The sequence below is a fragment of the Nycticebus coucang genome, chromosome 7 (assembly GCF_027406575.1).
Source record: "Nycticebus coucang isolate mNycCou1 chromosome 7, mNycCou1.pri, whole genome shotgun sequence".
NCBI lineage: Eukaryota > Metazoa > Chordata > Mammalia > Primates > Lorisidae > Nycticebus > Nycticebus coucang.
Genome location: NC_069786.1, coordinates 100,656,275 through 100,671,473, shown reverse-complemented (window position 1 = coordinate 100,671,473; position 15,199 = coordinate 100,656,275). Strand labels below are relative to the sequence as shown.

The window sequence follows — 15,199 nt, the reverse complement described above, 5'->3', positions numbered from 1 at the left end:
CCCGCCAAACAACAATGACGGCTGCAACCAAAAAAATAGCCGGGCTTTGTGGCGGGCGCCTGTAGTCCCAGCTACTTGGGAGGCGGAGGCAGGAGCCTCGCTTGAGCCCAGGACTTGGAGGTTGCTGTGAGCTGTGATGTCACAGCACTCTACCCAGGGCAACCGCTTGAGGCTCTGTCTCAAAAAAAAAAAAAGAGGGAGATTCTGTTACTATTAAAAATAACAAAACTAGGGCGGCACCTGTGGCTCAGTGGGTAAGGCGCCGGCCCCGTATACCGAGGGTGGCGGGTTCAAACCCAGCCCCAGCTGAACTGCAACAAAAAAATAGCTGGGTGTTGTGGTGGGCGCCTGGAGTCCCAGCTACAGGGAGGCTGAGGCAAGATAATCGCTTAAGCCCTAGAGTTTGAGGTTGCTGTGAGCTGTGACAGCACAGTGCTCCACCCAGGGCGACAGCTTGAGACTGTGTCTCAAAAAAAAAAAAAAATAGCTGGGCGTTGTTTGGGCTCCTGTAGTCTCCAGCTACTGGTGAGGCTGATACAGGAGGATCACTTGAATCTAGGAGTTTGAGGTTGCAGTGAGCTGTGGTGATGCCTGGATACTCTACCCAGGGTGACAGTGTGAGACTCTGTCTCAAAAATTAAATAATAAATATAAAAATCATACAACGTCAAGAACAAGTAGAAAAAGGAATGCATTTTAGCTTATCTCATTGAAAATGCCAACTCTTGGCATTTATAGCAAATATAATGAAACATTGCTATTTAATATTCCATTTGGCAGAAATACTTTTAGATTTTTCTCTTTAGGTAAGTGTGTCAAGCTGTGGTGTTTCAGAAGTTCATTTTCTTTTCTTTTTTTTGCAGTTTTTGACTGGGGCTGGGTTTGAACCCACCACCTCCAGTATGTGCAGCCGGTGTCCTAGTCCTTTGAGCCACAGGCGCCGCCCCACGTTTTTTCTTCTTTAATTTCAGATTAATATGAGGGTGTAAGTGATTAGGCTACAGTGTTTGCATTTGTTAGGTAAGGTCCCTGTGGTGGTTGTGTCCCGCACCCAGGAGGTGTGCCATACACGCTTTACGTTGTTCCCATTAGTGAGGAGCACACTAACAAGTTCATTTTCAAGGCTCTTGTTTGGAATTTTAAAGACTTCCCATCAAAATGATGTTCTAAATAGGTTTTCAAAACAGTAAACATAAGATTTTTAAGTGCATAATGTAGTTGTGTAACTGGCTCCATAAGCAAGAAAACATTTTTTTAATGATATTTTACATTTCTCTTATATTTCAAGTTCCCAAGCCAGTAAGATTTGATGACCAGAACTTTGTAACTTTCTGTTAGATACATTCATTCCATTTTGAGTTTCTTTCCCAGAAGGGTGAAAACCTCCTGTGAGATAACTACAGAGCCTTATACCAACTGTCTGGAAAAAACAAGATAAGCAATACATCACCACAGATTGTGCCCAAATACCCACTGTGCCTACACACAGGCTGAAAGAATGACCAATATTAACCCCTAGCTTATGATACTAACCCCCCCGCCCTTGGGAAGATCTTATCCACCATTTTTTGTTCATGGGATGTATGTACTATGTGCTTGTGTGCTCTACATTCATCCCAAACACAAAATGATATGTTCACTACCCTCATACATTTTCACCTCCATGAAAACCCCTTGACCATGTTGGTTGCGGAAGTAGTTTTGAGGCAGTCTGTGTCCAGCTACTCAGGAGGCTGAGGCAGGAGGATCGCTTGAGTCCAGGAGTTGGAGGTTACAGTGAGCTATGATGATGCCATTGCACTCTAGCTGGTGTGACAGGGCAAGACTCTGCCCTGCCCCGCAAAAGATGGAATTCTGGGACCAGGCTGAACACATTTGATCATGTCATGATGACATCTATCCTTGTTACTCTGTGGTGTGCAGCAGCAAAATTATTAAACTATCACCAGTGGTGGCATGAGATGAAATGGCAGTAGGGTAGGGAACAAATTTTAGGTAGTCAAATGACTATTGATGGTAACTATAGGAATTACAAAAAGATTGTGATGTATATTGCTATTTCTGGCTGCATTATAGAGTTTATGAAAGGAAATAAGTGTTTTTAAGCCTTGAACTCCCAACGTGAGGTAGTGCAGAAGAAGAACCAGAGGCTTTCATGATAGTCTCAAAAGAATCCCTTATCTTGTGCAGCCAAAGGGCAGATATACCCGACTGCAGATTGGAGACTTACAATGCCAGTTAAAAAGCACAACCTTACGAAGTCTCTTATTCTAAATCGGGAATGTTTAAGAAGTAATACGATTCTAAGATGAGGACGCTTGGTCAGAGAAAGACAAAGCTGAACCTCCAAGTGCTCTCTAAAACTCCCCTGCTAATGGAAGTGGGTTTGTCTCCCTATCTGAGGAAACTAAGTTCCCTCACATAAAGGTCCTTCAGAAACTTTTTAGTCAGTTACATGGGAAGTTAGTGCCCATTATCCTGAAGAATTCCCATTTTCCCCTCATTATCTCCAGGCCAATAAAGGCAGTTAAACCTATTACAGCCCAGGAAGATAGCCAGTTCAGTTACTAGAGAACAGTGGGGTTTCAAGGGAAAGGAAGCAGATGACAGAACACAACAAGATGGAGTAATTTATCACTGACCCTATTTACTGTTGCTGGCACTTGGTGATAATAAAAAGGAGACATTTAGTGGTTCTATTGCTGTTTTAAAATTCTCTGCACACAATGCCTGAGACATGGGGCAGAAAGAACCCTGACTTATGCATCAAAGGAGCAATAAGACCTAATTTCTATCAGAGGGAACCTGGAAAGCATATATGGGAATGGATTCTGTTTCTCTTTGTTCCCAGGTGTTTGGTTCTTGAAGAATAGTTCCTGGTACTGAGTGGAGTGGACAGAGTAAATAAGCAGAGCAAGCATGTGCAAACAGGCAAAATGCCAAAGTTTTATTGAAGTGTAGTACTGGAATTCCAAAGAAGGAATTGGTCAGCTTCCTGGAGTGGAAGAAACTGAGGTTTTTTTCTTTTGAGACAGTCTCACTTTGACCCCCTGGGTAGAGTGCATGTAACCTCATAGCAACCTCAAACTCTTGGATTCAAGTGATCCTCTTGCCTCAGTCTCCCGAGTAGCAGGGACTACAGGCGCCTGCCACAACGCCCAGCTATTTTTTAGAGAGGGGGTCTCCAACTCGTGAGCTTAGGAAATCCACTGCCTTGGCCTTCCAAGTGCTGGGATAATAGGCGTGAACCACCACACTTGGCCCTAGAGACCCTGACTTTAAAAAGATTTCTCCTTTTTTGCTGATTCCCTAAGTGGAGGGTAGGGTGGGATACTCAAGGTTTTCTTGCAAAGGGGAGGAGAATTCCTGGAATTGGGAATCCTTTCTACCTTGTAAGGCAATTATCCAGGGTTGCCATGGTATTTGTAAAATGTCACGGCAGTGGTGGGATTTTTACTATGTTAATGAGGGTAGGTTTTTTAGGGACACTATTACCTCAACTGTGCAAATGCTCCAAAGACCCTCTATTGAAGTCTTCATAATATCTCCACTTGGTGGTTTCTCAGCTTCTTTTTGGTTGGGCAGTCCTTAGAGACACAGTATTGTAGACCAAACATTTGGTCAGTACTTGGGGACCCTCTTGACAAGTCATCTGTTCTTCCTTGAGAACCCCCTGGTCAATTTGTTCTTCTTAGTAGCCAAAGTATCTCCTACATCATCTGCCTCTCAATGGACACCCCTAGAAAAATTATCTGCTCCCTTTCTTCCTTACCCCTACCTAAAAATTCGTAGGTATCTGTTTAAGGAAAAGAAAATATAGAGAAAATGGTAGGGGCTGATCAGGGGCTCATGCCTATAATCTTAGCAGTCTGGGAGGCTGAGGCAGGAGGATCCCTTGAGTTCAGGAGTTCAAGACCAGCCTTCACAAAACAAAGACCCTATCTCCAATTAGCAGTGTTGTAGCGACTGCCTGTAGTCCCAATTATTTAGGAGGCTGAGGCAGGAAGATTGCTTGAAGTTGCTGTGAGCTGGGCTGATGCCATGGCACTCTAGCCTGGGAAAGAGTAAGACAGTGTCAAAAAAAAAAAGAGTTCATAGGGACAAAAGTTCAAGAATCTGGAAGAGTTTAAATTGTCTTATTATGGATTAAGTTCTACTAGCTTTAACAAAAACAGAAGTATTAGGTCAATATTTATTTATTTTAGATCAACATTTAGACTGTCCAAAGATGATTAACAAAGAATTTTAGTTATGAAAGAAAGCTAAAAAACAAAACAAAACAACCTAATGGTGTGCCGGCCACATACACTGAGGCTGGCAGGTTCAAACCCAGTCTGGGCCAGCTAAAATAATAACCGCAACAACAAAAAATATCTGGGCATTGAGCTGCATGCCTTTAGTCTCAGCTACTTGGGAGGCAAGAGAATCACTTAAGCCCAAGAGTTTGAGGTTGCCATGAGCTGTGATGCCATAGCATTCTACCCAGGTCGACAGCTGTCTCAAAAAACAAACAAAAAACCAGCCTATTATTTGGTTAACTACAAATGGAGATTTATGGCACATAATTCACTAAGACAAGAAAATGTAACAATGTTTTGAGGTGGCTTTAAAGCAAAAGGCTATATATCTGTTTTATTCTTATTATTTTTAGAGATAGAGTCTCCTTTATCGCCCTCAGTAGAGTGCTATGGCGTCACACAGCTCACAGCAACCTCCAGCTTCTGGGCTTAGGCGATTCTCTTGCCTCAGCCTCCCAAGTAGCTGGGACTACAGGCGCCCACCACAACGCCCAGCTATTTTATGTTGCAGTTTGGGCGGGGCTGGGTTTGAACCCACCACCGTTGGTATATGGGGCTGGCGCTGTTTTATTCTTTTCTTTTCTTTTTTGAGACACAGTCTCACTATGTTGCCCTGGGTAGAGTGCTGTGGCATCACAGCTCACAGCAACCTCAAACTCTCGGGCTTAAGTGATTCTCTTGCTTCAGCCTCCCAAGTAGATGGGACTACAGGAGTCAGCCACAATGCCCGACTATTTTTTTTTTCTTTTCTTTTTTTTGGTTGTACCTGTTGTTGTTTGACAGGCCCAGGCTGAGTTTGAACCCAACAGCTTCGATGTATGTGGCTGGCACCCTAGCCACTGAGCTACAGGTGCTGAGCCTATATATCTGTTTTTATATATGACAAAACTGGCCAATTGACATGATATTTATCTTGTGCACATATAACTCAGACAAAACCGTTCATATAAAATAGCAATTTTGTGCTAAACAAATACTGTACCTAATCTCGTTTGCTAAAATAATTTTTTTCACTTATTAAACTTTTAAAAATTAAATCGTAACTGTATACGTTAATGAATTTATGGGGTACAATGTGCTAATTTTATATACAATTTGGAATGCTTACATCAAACTGGTTAACATAGCCTTCACCTCATGTACTTATTGTGTTAAGACATTTATATTCTACACTTAATAGATTTGACACGCACCCTTGCAGTACACACCATAGGTGTGGTCCCACCATTGCCAAAATAATGAAGACTAAGTTTTAATCAGACTCTAAGAATTGAGAATTACACATCAAGTGAAGAAAGCAACAATTATTTTATTTGATTCAAAACCATTTTCATATACAAAGCTATTTTATTATGTACAAAAGGAACACTTAAAAAGTGTTAGAATACAAATTTCCAAGGGACTAAAAAAGTGCAAAATTTTCAATTATCTTCAATCATGCTTTACTGAAACAAATCAGACAGCTGATATACACATGTTGAATTTTTAAAAACAGCATTTAACATAATGAAACAACACATACATCTTACATAGTTAATTTTAAAAGGATAAGGACGGAAAGAAGGTATTGCACCAAACTAACAGTAACTTAATTACAGTGAGAAAACTAATCAAAATTATTTATATATCTTATAAGTCTAAAACTTGCTCAATTTTAAAATCTCTTGGTGGGGGGCATACAAATAATCCACTGAGTCACAGTTTGGACTCAATAATTATATATAAATAAGGCTTATTTCATATTCTTTTTCACGGTCAATTCCAGTACAGTAACTGAGAAGAAACATTTAAAAATAAATACATAACTTTTTGAAATCCTTCAATATTTAAGTAGCAGCACAATTTCCAAGAATTTTTTTTCAGTGAGTCATTCTGAATTTTCAGCTGTCTCCCATCTGAGTTGGCTATGTGCGTATATGTGCACTCAAGTCACTGTCACCCTGTCTAACACTCAAATGGTCCTATTTAATCTGAGTTCTAGAAAAACTGACAAAAGAGATGAATAAAATAAATTTGGTATTTTTTCTGTCTTAATGGATTCACTTCTGTAGCAATGAAATTGCTGTATGGATAGATATCTGATTACTTTTTACTAAACCTTTTGCTCCAAGTCTAAAAAAAACAACAGTTGGGGTAAGGAAATCCATACCTATTAACAGTTTCTAAGTAGAACTGACCAGCCACATAGTTTTCATACCTCAAGCTAAGTATAAAATAAGCAGTTAGCCACAAAAAATGTTTGGTAATCATATTTATGAATATTACTCCCAATCACTCGTTGAGAGTAGTAAAATGCAGAATAAAAACAGTCCAAAATGTAAAAGATTTTTAATAGTAAAACCTACTGTAACATGCCTCAGAATGACTTCTTAAATTGTTATTAATATAATTTTATCATTCTGAAGAGCAAAATAATGTCTATAACAGGCAAATAATTTTTTCTTTCAAAATGCAAGAATAGCATTTTTGAATGTGTAAGTTGAGTTCACTAAATTGTAGAACACATTGCTTATATAGTGGGTGATAATACCACAAGAAAGAACATCAAAAATAGCATTTCAGTGGTGACTAGTACACTATTAGAGAGCCACTAGTATCGGTATATCTTAGGTCAGTGGTTCTCAACCTTCCTAATGCCGCGGCCCTTTAATACAGTTCCTGTGGGTGGCAACCCACAGGTTGAGAACTGCTATCTTAGGTTAAAATATATTATCAAAATTGAGGCCTGGCACAGTGACTCATACCTGTAATCCTAGCACTCTGGGAGGCCTAGGTGGGTAGATTATCCTGAGCTCACAGGTTGGAGACCAGCCTGAGCTACAGTGAGACCCTGTCTCTAAAAATAGCCTGGCATTGTGGTAGGTTCCTGTAGTATCAACTACTTGGGAGGCTGAGGCAAAGGATCACTAGAGCCCAAGAGTTGGAGGTTGCTGTGAACTATGAAGCTAAGGTACTCTACTGAGGGTGACCAAGTGAGACTGTTTCCAAAAACAAAAAAACAATATATATATATATATATATAAAATCAAAATAAAATTTTAAAAGATCCAATTGAAGTAGGACTTTCTAAAGACTAGTCAAGTGCAGTAGTAAGAAAGGGGAAATGAGACTTTTTTAAAAGTTTATATTTCAGGGCGGTGCCTGTGGCTCAGTGGATAGGGTGCCAGCCCCATACACCGAGGGTGTCGGGTTCAAACCCAGCCCAGCCAATTGCAACAACAACAACAACAACAACAAAAATAGCTGGCATTGTGGTGGGCACCTTTAGTCCCAGCTACTTGGGAGGCTGAGGCAGAAGAATCGCCTAAGCCCAGGAGTTGGAGGTTGCTGTGACCTGTGTGATGATGCCATGGCACTCTACCAAGGGCAATAAAGTGAGACTCTATCTTTTAAAAAATAAATAAATAAATAAAACAAATAAAAAGTTTATATTTTAATCATGAAAATGTAATTTTTTCAATCTCACCTAGATCTTAATTTTTCTTAGTCTCACAATGCTATATTATAATATAATAACATTATAAGCAGCTAATCATTTTGCACACTCAAAAATAGTTGTAAATAAATAAGTAGACAGCCATCTTGTAACTGGAAACACCCAAATTATCAACTTTGAAAATAAATGGGTATTTTTTTATTATTATTAAATCATAGCTGTGTATATTAATGCGATCATGGGGCACCATATACTGGTTTTATAGACCATTTGACATATTTTCATCACACTGGTTAACATATCCTTCCTGGCATTTTCTTAGTTACTGTGTTAAGACATTTATATTCTACATTTACTAAGTTTCACATAAAAATATGGAACGCTTCACGAATTTGCGTGTCATCCCTGCACAGGGGCCATGCTAATCTTCTCTGTATCGGTTCCAATTTTAGTATATGTGCTGCCGAAGCGAGCACTATAAATGGGTATTTTTTTTTTTTTTTTTTGGTAGAGACAGAGTCTCACTTTATGGCCCTTGGTAGAGTGCCATGGCATCACACAGCTCACAGCAACCTCCAACTCCTGGGCTTACGTGATTCTCTTGCCTCAGCCTCCCGAGTAGCTGGGACTACAGGTGCCCGCCACAACGCCCAGCTATCTTTTGGTTGCAGTTCAGCCGGGGCCGGGTTTGAACCCGCCACCCTCGGTATATGGGGCAGGCGCCTTACCGACTGAGCCACAGGCGCTGCCCAATGGGTATTTTTTTTTAAATGACAAAACTGTGTTGTTAGTATGGTTATATTTGCAAAACATAAGTTTCCACCAAGGCAACGTGAAAATTGTACAAAAAAATGTTGAATTTGTGACTTTTCTTTTTATTTTTGAGACAGGATCTTGCTCTGTCAACTGGGCTAGAGTACAGTAGTATCATACACTGTAACCTCAAATTCCTGGGCTTAAGTGATCCTGTTTTAGTCTCTCAAGTAGCTGGGATTACAGCTAATTTTTCTATTTTTTGTAGAGATGGGGCCTTGCTCTTGTTCAGGCTGGTCTTGAACTCCTACGCTCAAACAATCTTCCTGCCTGGGCCTTCAGAAGTACTAGGGTTACAGGTGTGAGCCACCATGCCTGGCCCAAATTAGTGACTTTATACATGATCTCTTCCTCCTGAATTTTCAGGTCATAAGATTATGGGAATTAAGATAAAAGTAAATACTGTTGAATGTGTCCTTTTACTTCATCACTAAATGACTTTACCATTAACTTTTATAGGTCCAAATTCCAATGTGTGTAGAAATCACCCACGTGACAAATGTCAGTGAAACATCACCTAAGGAGATGTGTGTAATGAATTACTATAATTTAACAGAAAAGTATGTGATAATATAGGCATTTTTACAAAGGTTCTTATCCTGAAGGAAATCACGCAATTCCTGTCTTCTAAGATAGTGTTGTATTTTTTAACAGAAAATTGAATCATTTCCAGTTAATGCCTAAATATCTTAAATATTAATGTTTTATCCCCTGTTATATCTATGAAAAATTAAAGATTATTTCCATAAAGAGACTATACTTTCAAAAATCATCAGGAGTAGTATCTAGAGAATTTATCCAGTGCCTTTTTTTGTTTGTTTGTTTGTTTTTTGAGATGAGGTCTTCTCACGTTGTCTAGGCTGGTCTCAAACTCCTGGGTTCAAGTGATCGTCCTCCTCATAACTGAAACTTCTGTTGATTACAAAGTTTAAAGCTACACGAGATCTAATTATGTTTTAAATTTAGCAACTGTCACTCATGCTTTCTGTTCTTTTAAAATGTTAGCTAATTCAAGTGTGCAAACCATTCACTGATAGTCACCAGGAACAACTATGATATTAGCAAACACACACATTTCTGGAGGTAAATATTACTTATAATTTTCAAATGTGAAACATCTGAAGACAGTTCATGATAAGAATAATGCAAGCAAAAGGAAACTGGTCGTTTCTGTGGCATTAAAACAAATAGGACAAAATCATTCCAAGCAAATTTTAGATAAAATGTCTCTCATTTTCAAATAAGCCTATGAATATTAGATCTGGTATATAAAAATAAATGGACATATTTTCTATACTGAAAATATTTTAAGGTATACAATAATTCTGAGACATAATTGTTTGAATACTGAGAATATCAAGAGATTCAGAAATAGCCACATCTCACTCGGCTACTAGAGAGGCTAAGGCAAGAGGATCACTTAAACCCAAGAGTTTGAGGTTGCAGTGAGCTATGATGACACCATGGTATGCTAATCTCAGGTGACAGAGTGAGGAGTTGTCTCAAAGAAAAAAAAAAAAAAAGAGAGAGATACAGAAAGTCTAAAGTAATGCCTAGACATCTGTGTACTTATAAAACTCCATGAACAAGTCTGATCTGCAATCTCCACTAAGACCCAAGGGCCTGGCCAGACACAGTGGCTCATGCCTATAACCCTAGCACTCTGGGAAGCTAAGGCAGGTGGACTGTTTGAGCTCAGGAGGTCAAGACCAGCCTGAGCAAGAGTGAGACCCCATCTCTACTAAAAATAGAAAAATTAGCCAGGTTGTGGCTGGCGCCTATATTCCCAGCTACCCAGGAGGCTGAAGCAAGAGGATAGACTGAGGCAAGCAGATCACTTTAGATGAAGAGTTTGAGATTTCTGTGAGCTATGATGCCATGACATTCAACCCCAGAGTGACTGAATAGGATTCTATTTCAAAAAAATAAAAAAGTGAATAAAATCCTATTTATGGAAGACAGTAATATAGTTTAAGAAACCAATCTTTATACAACCCCATGATATTACATATACATATTATTAATATTTAATAATTATATGTAAATCATCTAAGCCCTTGATATTTTCATTGGAAAGGTGGTAAACACAATGCTACATATTTTATAAATATGAATATGTAAAAGGATCTAACTTCTTTAAGTTTAATTAAAAGATTTCCTTATTAATAACAATGTAAAATATCCTTACAGGCCATGTCTCTATCATTATTAAATAAAAACATGGTACCCAACTTAACAATTTTTTCTGTCTATTCCTACTGAAGCAAAATATAAAATGTCTTAGGCTAAGAGTCAATCTTCAAATCTAAATTCTAATTCTGAGGGCACACTTATTTCCTTCAGAAGCATAAAATTGATTTTCAATACTAGTATTCTGAAGAATAATTTTGATATTCCCTAACTGGAGTAAAGAAGGAAACTTCACTGATGGTCCATAGTAATAACAAAATGAATACTTGGCATTGTTTTTTCCTATAAAAGGATGCACTGCACTGTCATGTAAGGAAAATTCATAGATGGAAACTTCTTTATAACTGACATGAGTGTCACAGCTAAACAATAAACCAACCGGCCAACCTTCATTTTTACACACCTTCCTGATCGTCCTTCCCTTATTTCTTTTTCTTTTTCTCCTCTAATTTTATCTAAGTAATGACAGAATACTGATTAGATAAAGCTGTAAAAAAAATTTATAAAGCTTCTTTATTCTCTAAGTGTATAGCTATGTTTTCATTCTTGATCTCGCTTTCCAAAAATAAAGGAATTATTTTAGTATAAATCTCTATCACTAGGATGCTGAAATTTTTATTTCCATCATTGCTACCATCAAGAAGCAAAAGCAGATGAAAAGTTCTGCAAAGATAACAGACTTAGTAACAGCCAAGCTGAGATATCCGATCTACCAACTAAAATGTCTAATGACACTGATAATTTCTCCCATTATAAAATATAGGAAAAATTTCTATAGATAACATCTAAATACGTCAGAATCCCCCAAAGTACATATTTCCAATGATTTTATTTAGTGATTTTTTTAATGCAGTGGGCTATACTATTTAAGTGAGTAATAGACATTACTCAGCTAACAGTTCTACTATATTTGCTTATTTTGTATTTTAAAATAAAAAATTTAAGTGCTATTCGTCTCTCATTGTGGCTTGTATTCTTGATTTTTCTCAAAATTCCACAATTTTGGTTTTTACTTCTTAGAAAAATGAATATAAGGAATAATTCCACAACTATTAACAAGTAGTATCAGTCTATTATTCTGTGCACAAAACTTATTTATGCTACAAAATGAATATTACTTGTTCACTTCATGTAAAAAGCAGCACAATAAAACACCACAAATTTAATTTTTTTTATCTGATTAGCTAAGTTTTTTATAACTCATAAGCACCCAAATTAATTTCCAAATCCAATATTCTTAATATTAAAAATAAAGACAGGAGGCTGGGCGCCCATAGCTCTGTGGTTAGGGTGCCGGCCACATGCTCCGGGGCTGGTGAATTCAAATCCAGCCCTGGTCAGCTAAACAAAAAAATAGCCAGGCATTGTGGTGGGCGCCTGTAGTCCCAGCTACTTAGAAGGCTAAGGCAGAGAGAGAATCCCTTTAGCCTAAGAGTCTGAGGTTGCTGTGAGCTGCTGACAACACAGCACTCTACCGAGTGTGACATAGTAAGTAAGACTCTGTCTCTAAAATAACATAAACTAAAATAAATAAAGATAAAAAATAAGATGACCATGGTGGCACCGTGGGTGGAGCACTGCACTGGAAGTCCAAATAAAAAGAAAAAAGAAAAAGTAGGTGTTATCTCATTCACAAGTCATAATTTTCTCTATTGATTTGTTTTGAAACTTTTTTTTTTGTGGCATAGTCTCAGTTTGTCACTCTGAATGCCATAGCATAATTCACAGCAACCTCACATTCTTGGGCTCAAGTGATTATCTTGTCTCAGAAACGCTCCTTTATTTTTTGGAGATGGGGTCTGGCACCTTCTCAGGCTGGTTTCAAACCTGTAAGCTGAGGCAATTCACCCGCCTTGGGCTTCCAGAGATAAGCCTGAGCCCAGCAAGACTTTTTTCAACACAAATTCTTAAGATCCTCAGAAAAGAAAGCCTTCATACCTGCTATATCAGTGTCAGGATTATTTCATTTCAGAGTTATTTACATAGCAAATTTTTCCTAAATAAAACAGATTAAATGTGTTGAAAAGAAAATTCTTCTACAGATTTTTAATAGTCCTAACAAATCTATTTATAAGTTTCTATAAACAGATTCTTTCATTTCTTAAAAAATTTGTACTCATTCATGGGATAACAAAAAGGCAGTAGATAATTATAGCCAACAGGAGAGAGAAACTACAAAGAGAAAATTTCTCCAACATTCAATTGAGGAGACAATTGGATGTAAGTGAATGTGATTTGTGGAATAAAAACAATACTATTATTCCAAGAAGTTCATAGGATAAAAACTCATTTTTCTTTCTTTTGGGTCACAGACCCCTGTAAGAAAGCCAAGAAACTGTTCTTTCCTGAAAATGCATTTAACATAGAAAATTGTTACACAATTTCAGAGGATTTCCAGATACCCCAAACCCATGGAATCTTATAACACTGGTAGATGTAAAAGCTCCCTGACCTAACACAAAAGATAATCTTATAAAGATACTATTTTAACAATCTCTTTGAATTGCTAATTATACCAATCAGCCTTTTACTTTAAAATCTTGAATAATAAAGCATAATACAATGTTTAATTATGTATAATAAAATTAGCTATAATTCTAGAAGTTATCCATAACATAAAATAGAAATGTGCTTTCTTACATGATTACTTTAAGTTATGCTTATATTTTCAATGCATTCATCAATCACACAGATATCCTAAGTAAAAATTTAAAACTCATATATTTGGTTATTATTGCTAACTCTTCTAATTAACAGAGAAAAACATAGTATTTGCTTAATAATGAAAAAGCCAAGAAATTTTGAACTTTGCCAATGTAAACTGTGCTGGAAATGCTACTTGGAGGACTTAACTGTCAAAATCACAATCAGCATTTTAGCTTAATTATAATGAAATACATCTGGAAAATGTATCTCTAATTTCTCTTATTCCTATTCAACTTTTATTAAAGATAATTTACATCTCAGTAAATTCTCATTAGTAACATGCTAAGTAGTAGTGGAATGAGCCAATGTACCAGTTTCAATATTCTTATTTTAATCTTGCTATGCAAACCTGGAACTTTTATTAAGTTTTGAAACTTCAAGTATAAAATAGATACCTTTAAAATATTACCTCCAATCAGGAGTTTCATAAATAAATGAATATATTTTTTATGTGGTGGTCAGTAGAAAAATGATTAACTAAAGAATGCATTAAAAGCCATGTCTCTCAACTGTCCCACTTTTTATACTTTTATTAAAAATATCTTAAATTTTGCCATTTAGAATAGTAAATAAATTCAACCTACTTTCCTATATTGAAAGTTTTGTTTTTTTTTTTTTCTATTTTGTAGAGACAGAGTCTCACTGTACCGCCCTCAGGTAGAGTGCCGTGGCGTCACAAGGCTCACAGCAACCTCTAACTCTCGGGCTTACGTGATTCTCCTGCCTCAGCCTCCCGAGCAGCTGGGACTATAGGCGCCCGCCACAACGCCTGGCTATTTTTTTTTGTTGTTGTTGCAGTTTGGCCGGGGCCGGCGCCCTACTCACTGAGCCACAGGCGCCGCCCTCTATATTGAAAGTTTTGATAGATATATAGATTTAATGATGTGAATGGGTCAATAAATAAATCTAATCAAATGTATTTTTTCAAAGACATTGTAGAGACCAATAATTATTTAATAAGAATGGATTCATTGGGCAGTGCCTGTGGCTCAAGGAGTAGGGCGCCAGTCCCATATGCCAGAGGTGGCGGGTTCAAACCCAGCCCCAGCCAAAAACCACAAAAAAAAAAAAAAAAAAGAATGGATTCATTAATGCCAAGCAGAAATTTTAAGTGGATAGTAATACACTATATTTGCCTCTCTATATATATACCATACCAAATTGTTGTAATCTCTAAATGATTTTCAGAAATAAAAGTGTTACAACAATTTGGAGAGCTGAGAGAGATGGCCAAAATGACAAAGCAATAAATCAAGTTTCAGTTATCCATGACAGAAGATGGAAGTAACAATCACTTGGAATCCTGAGTATTATATTCAGTTTCTCCAGCTGAAATCTGGCTGAGCCGCTTGCTAGATCCCCACAATTTTCGAGAAAGCTGACCTGAACGCATCTGTTTAAAGTAATCCAGAGAAATAAAGAATGTTAAGAAAAAAAAAAAGAATAAATGAAATTGATAAATAAGACACTGATTTTGTAGAGTGCATTAGAAAGTTGTTAGCAGAATCATTAACATTTTGAAGATTATTGATTTATAATGAAGACTTCAACATTTATTATGTCTTATCATTTGAGAAAGGATGCCAATGATAAGTCATATCCAAATATGATACTTAATAAGTTTAAAAATTAAATATCCCAGTTATATAAAAATTACCATTTTCCTTTTTTAACATATTATCAAATGTTTCACTTCATTAAAATAAGTTTCTAAATGTGTGTGTATAGGGCAGCGCCTGTGGCTCAAAGGAGTAGG

General features: G+C 37.3%; 1 protein-coding gene and 1 non-coding gene across 4 annotated transcripts in view; both read right to left on the bottom strand.

The window, feature by feature from the left end:
- Positions 1–8,102: 8,102 nt before the first annotated feature.
- Positions 8,103–8,210, bottom strand: LOC128590956 (U6 spliceosomal RNA). Its single transcript, XR_008381415.1, has one exon. It is a non-coding gene; the product is annotated as a U6 spliceosomal RNA (small nuclear RNA).
- Positions 8,211–12,397: 4,187 nt separating this feature from the next.
- Positions 12,398–15,199, bottom strand: part of NBEAL1 (neurobeachin like 1) — a 226,669-nt gene continuing 223,867 nt past the window's right edge. For all 3 annotated transcript variants that reach the window (XM_053596936.1, XM_053596939.1, XM_053596938.1), the window contains one exon: positions 12,398–14,836. In XM_053596936.1, coding sequence (XP_053452911.1) covers positions 14,735–14,836 — 102 coding nt within the window. In that variant the 3' untranslated portion in view covers positions 12,398–14,734. The remainder of the gene's footprint in view (positions 14,837–15,199) is intronic.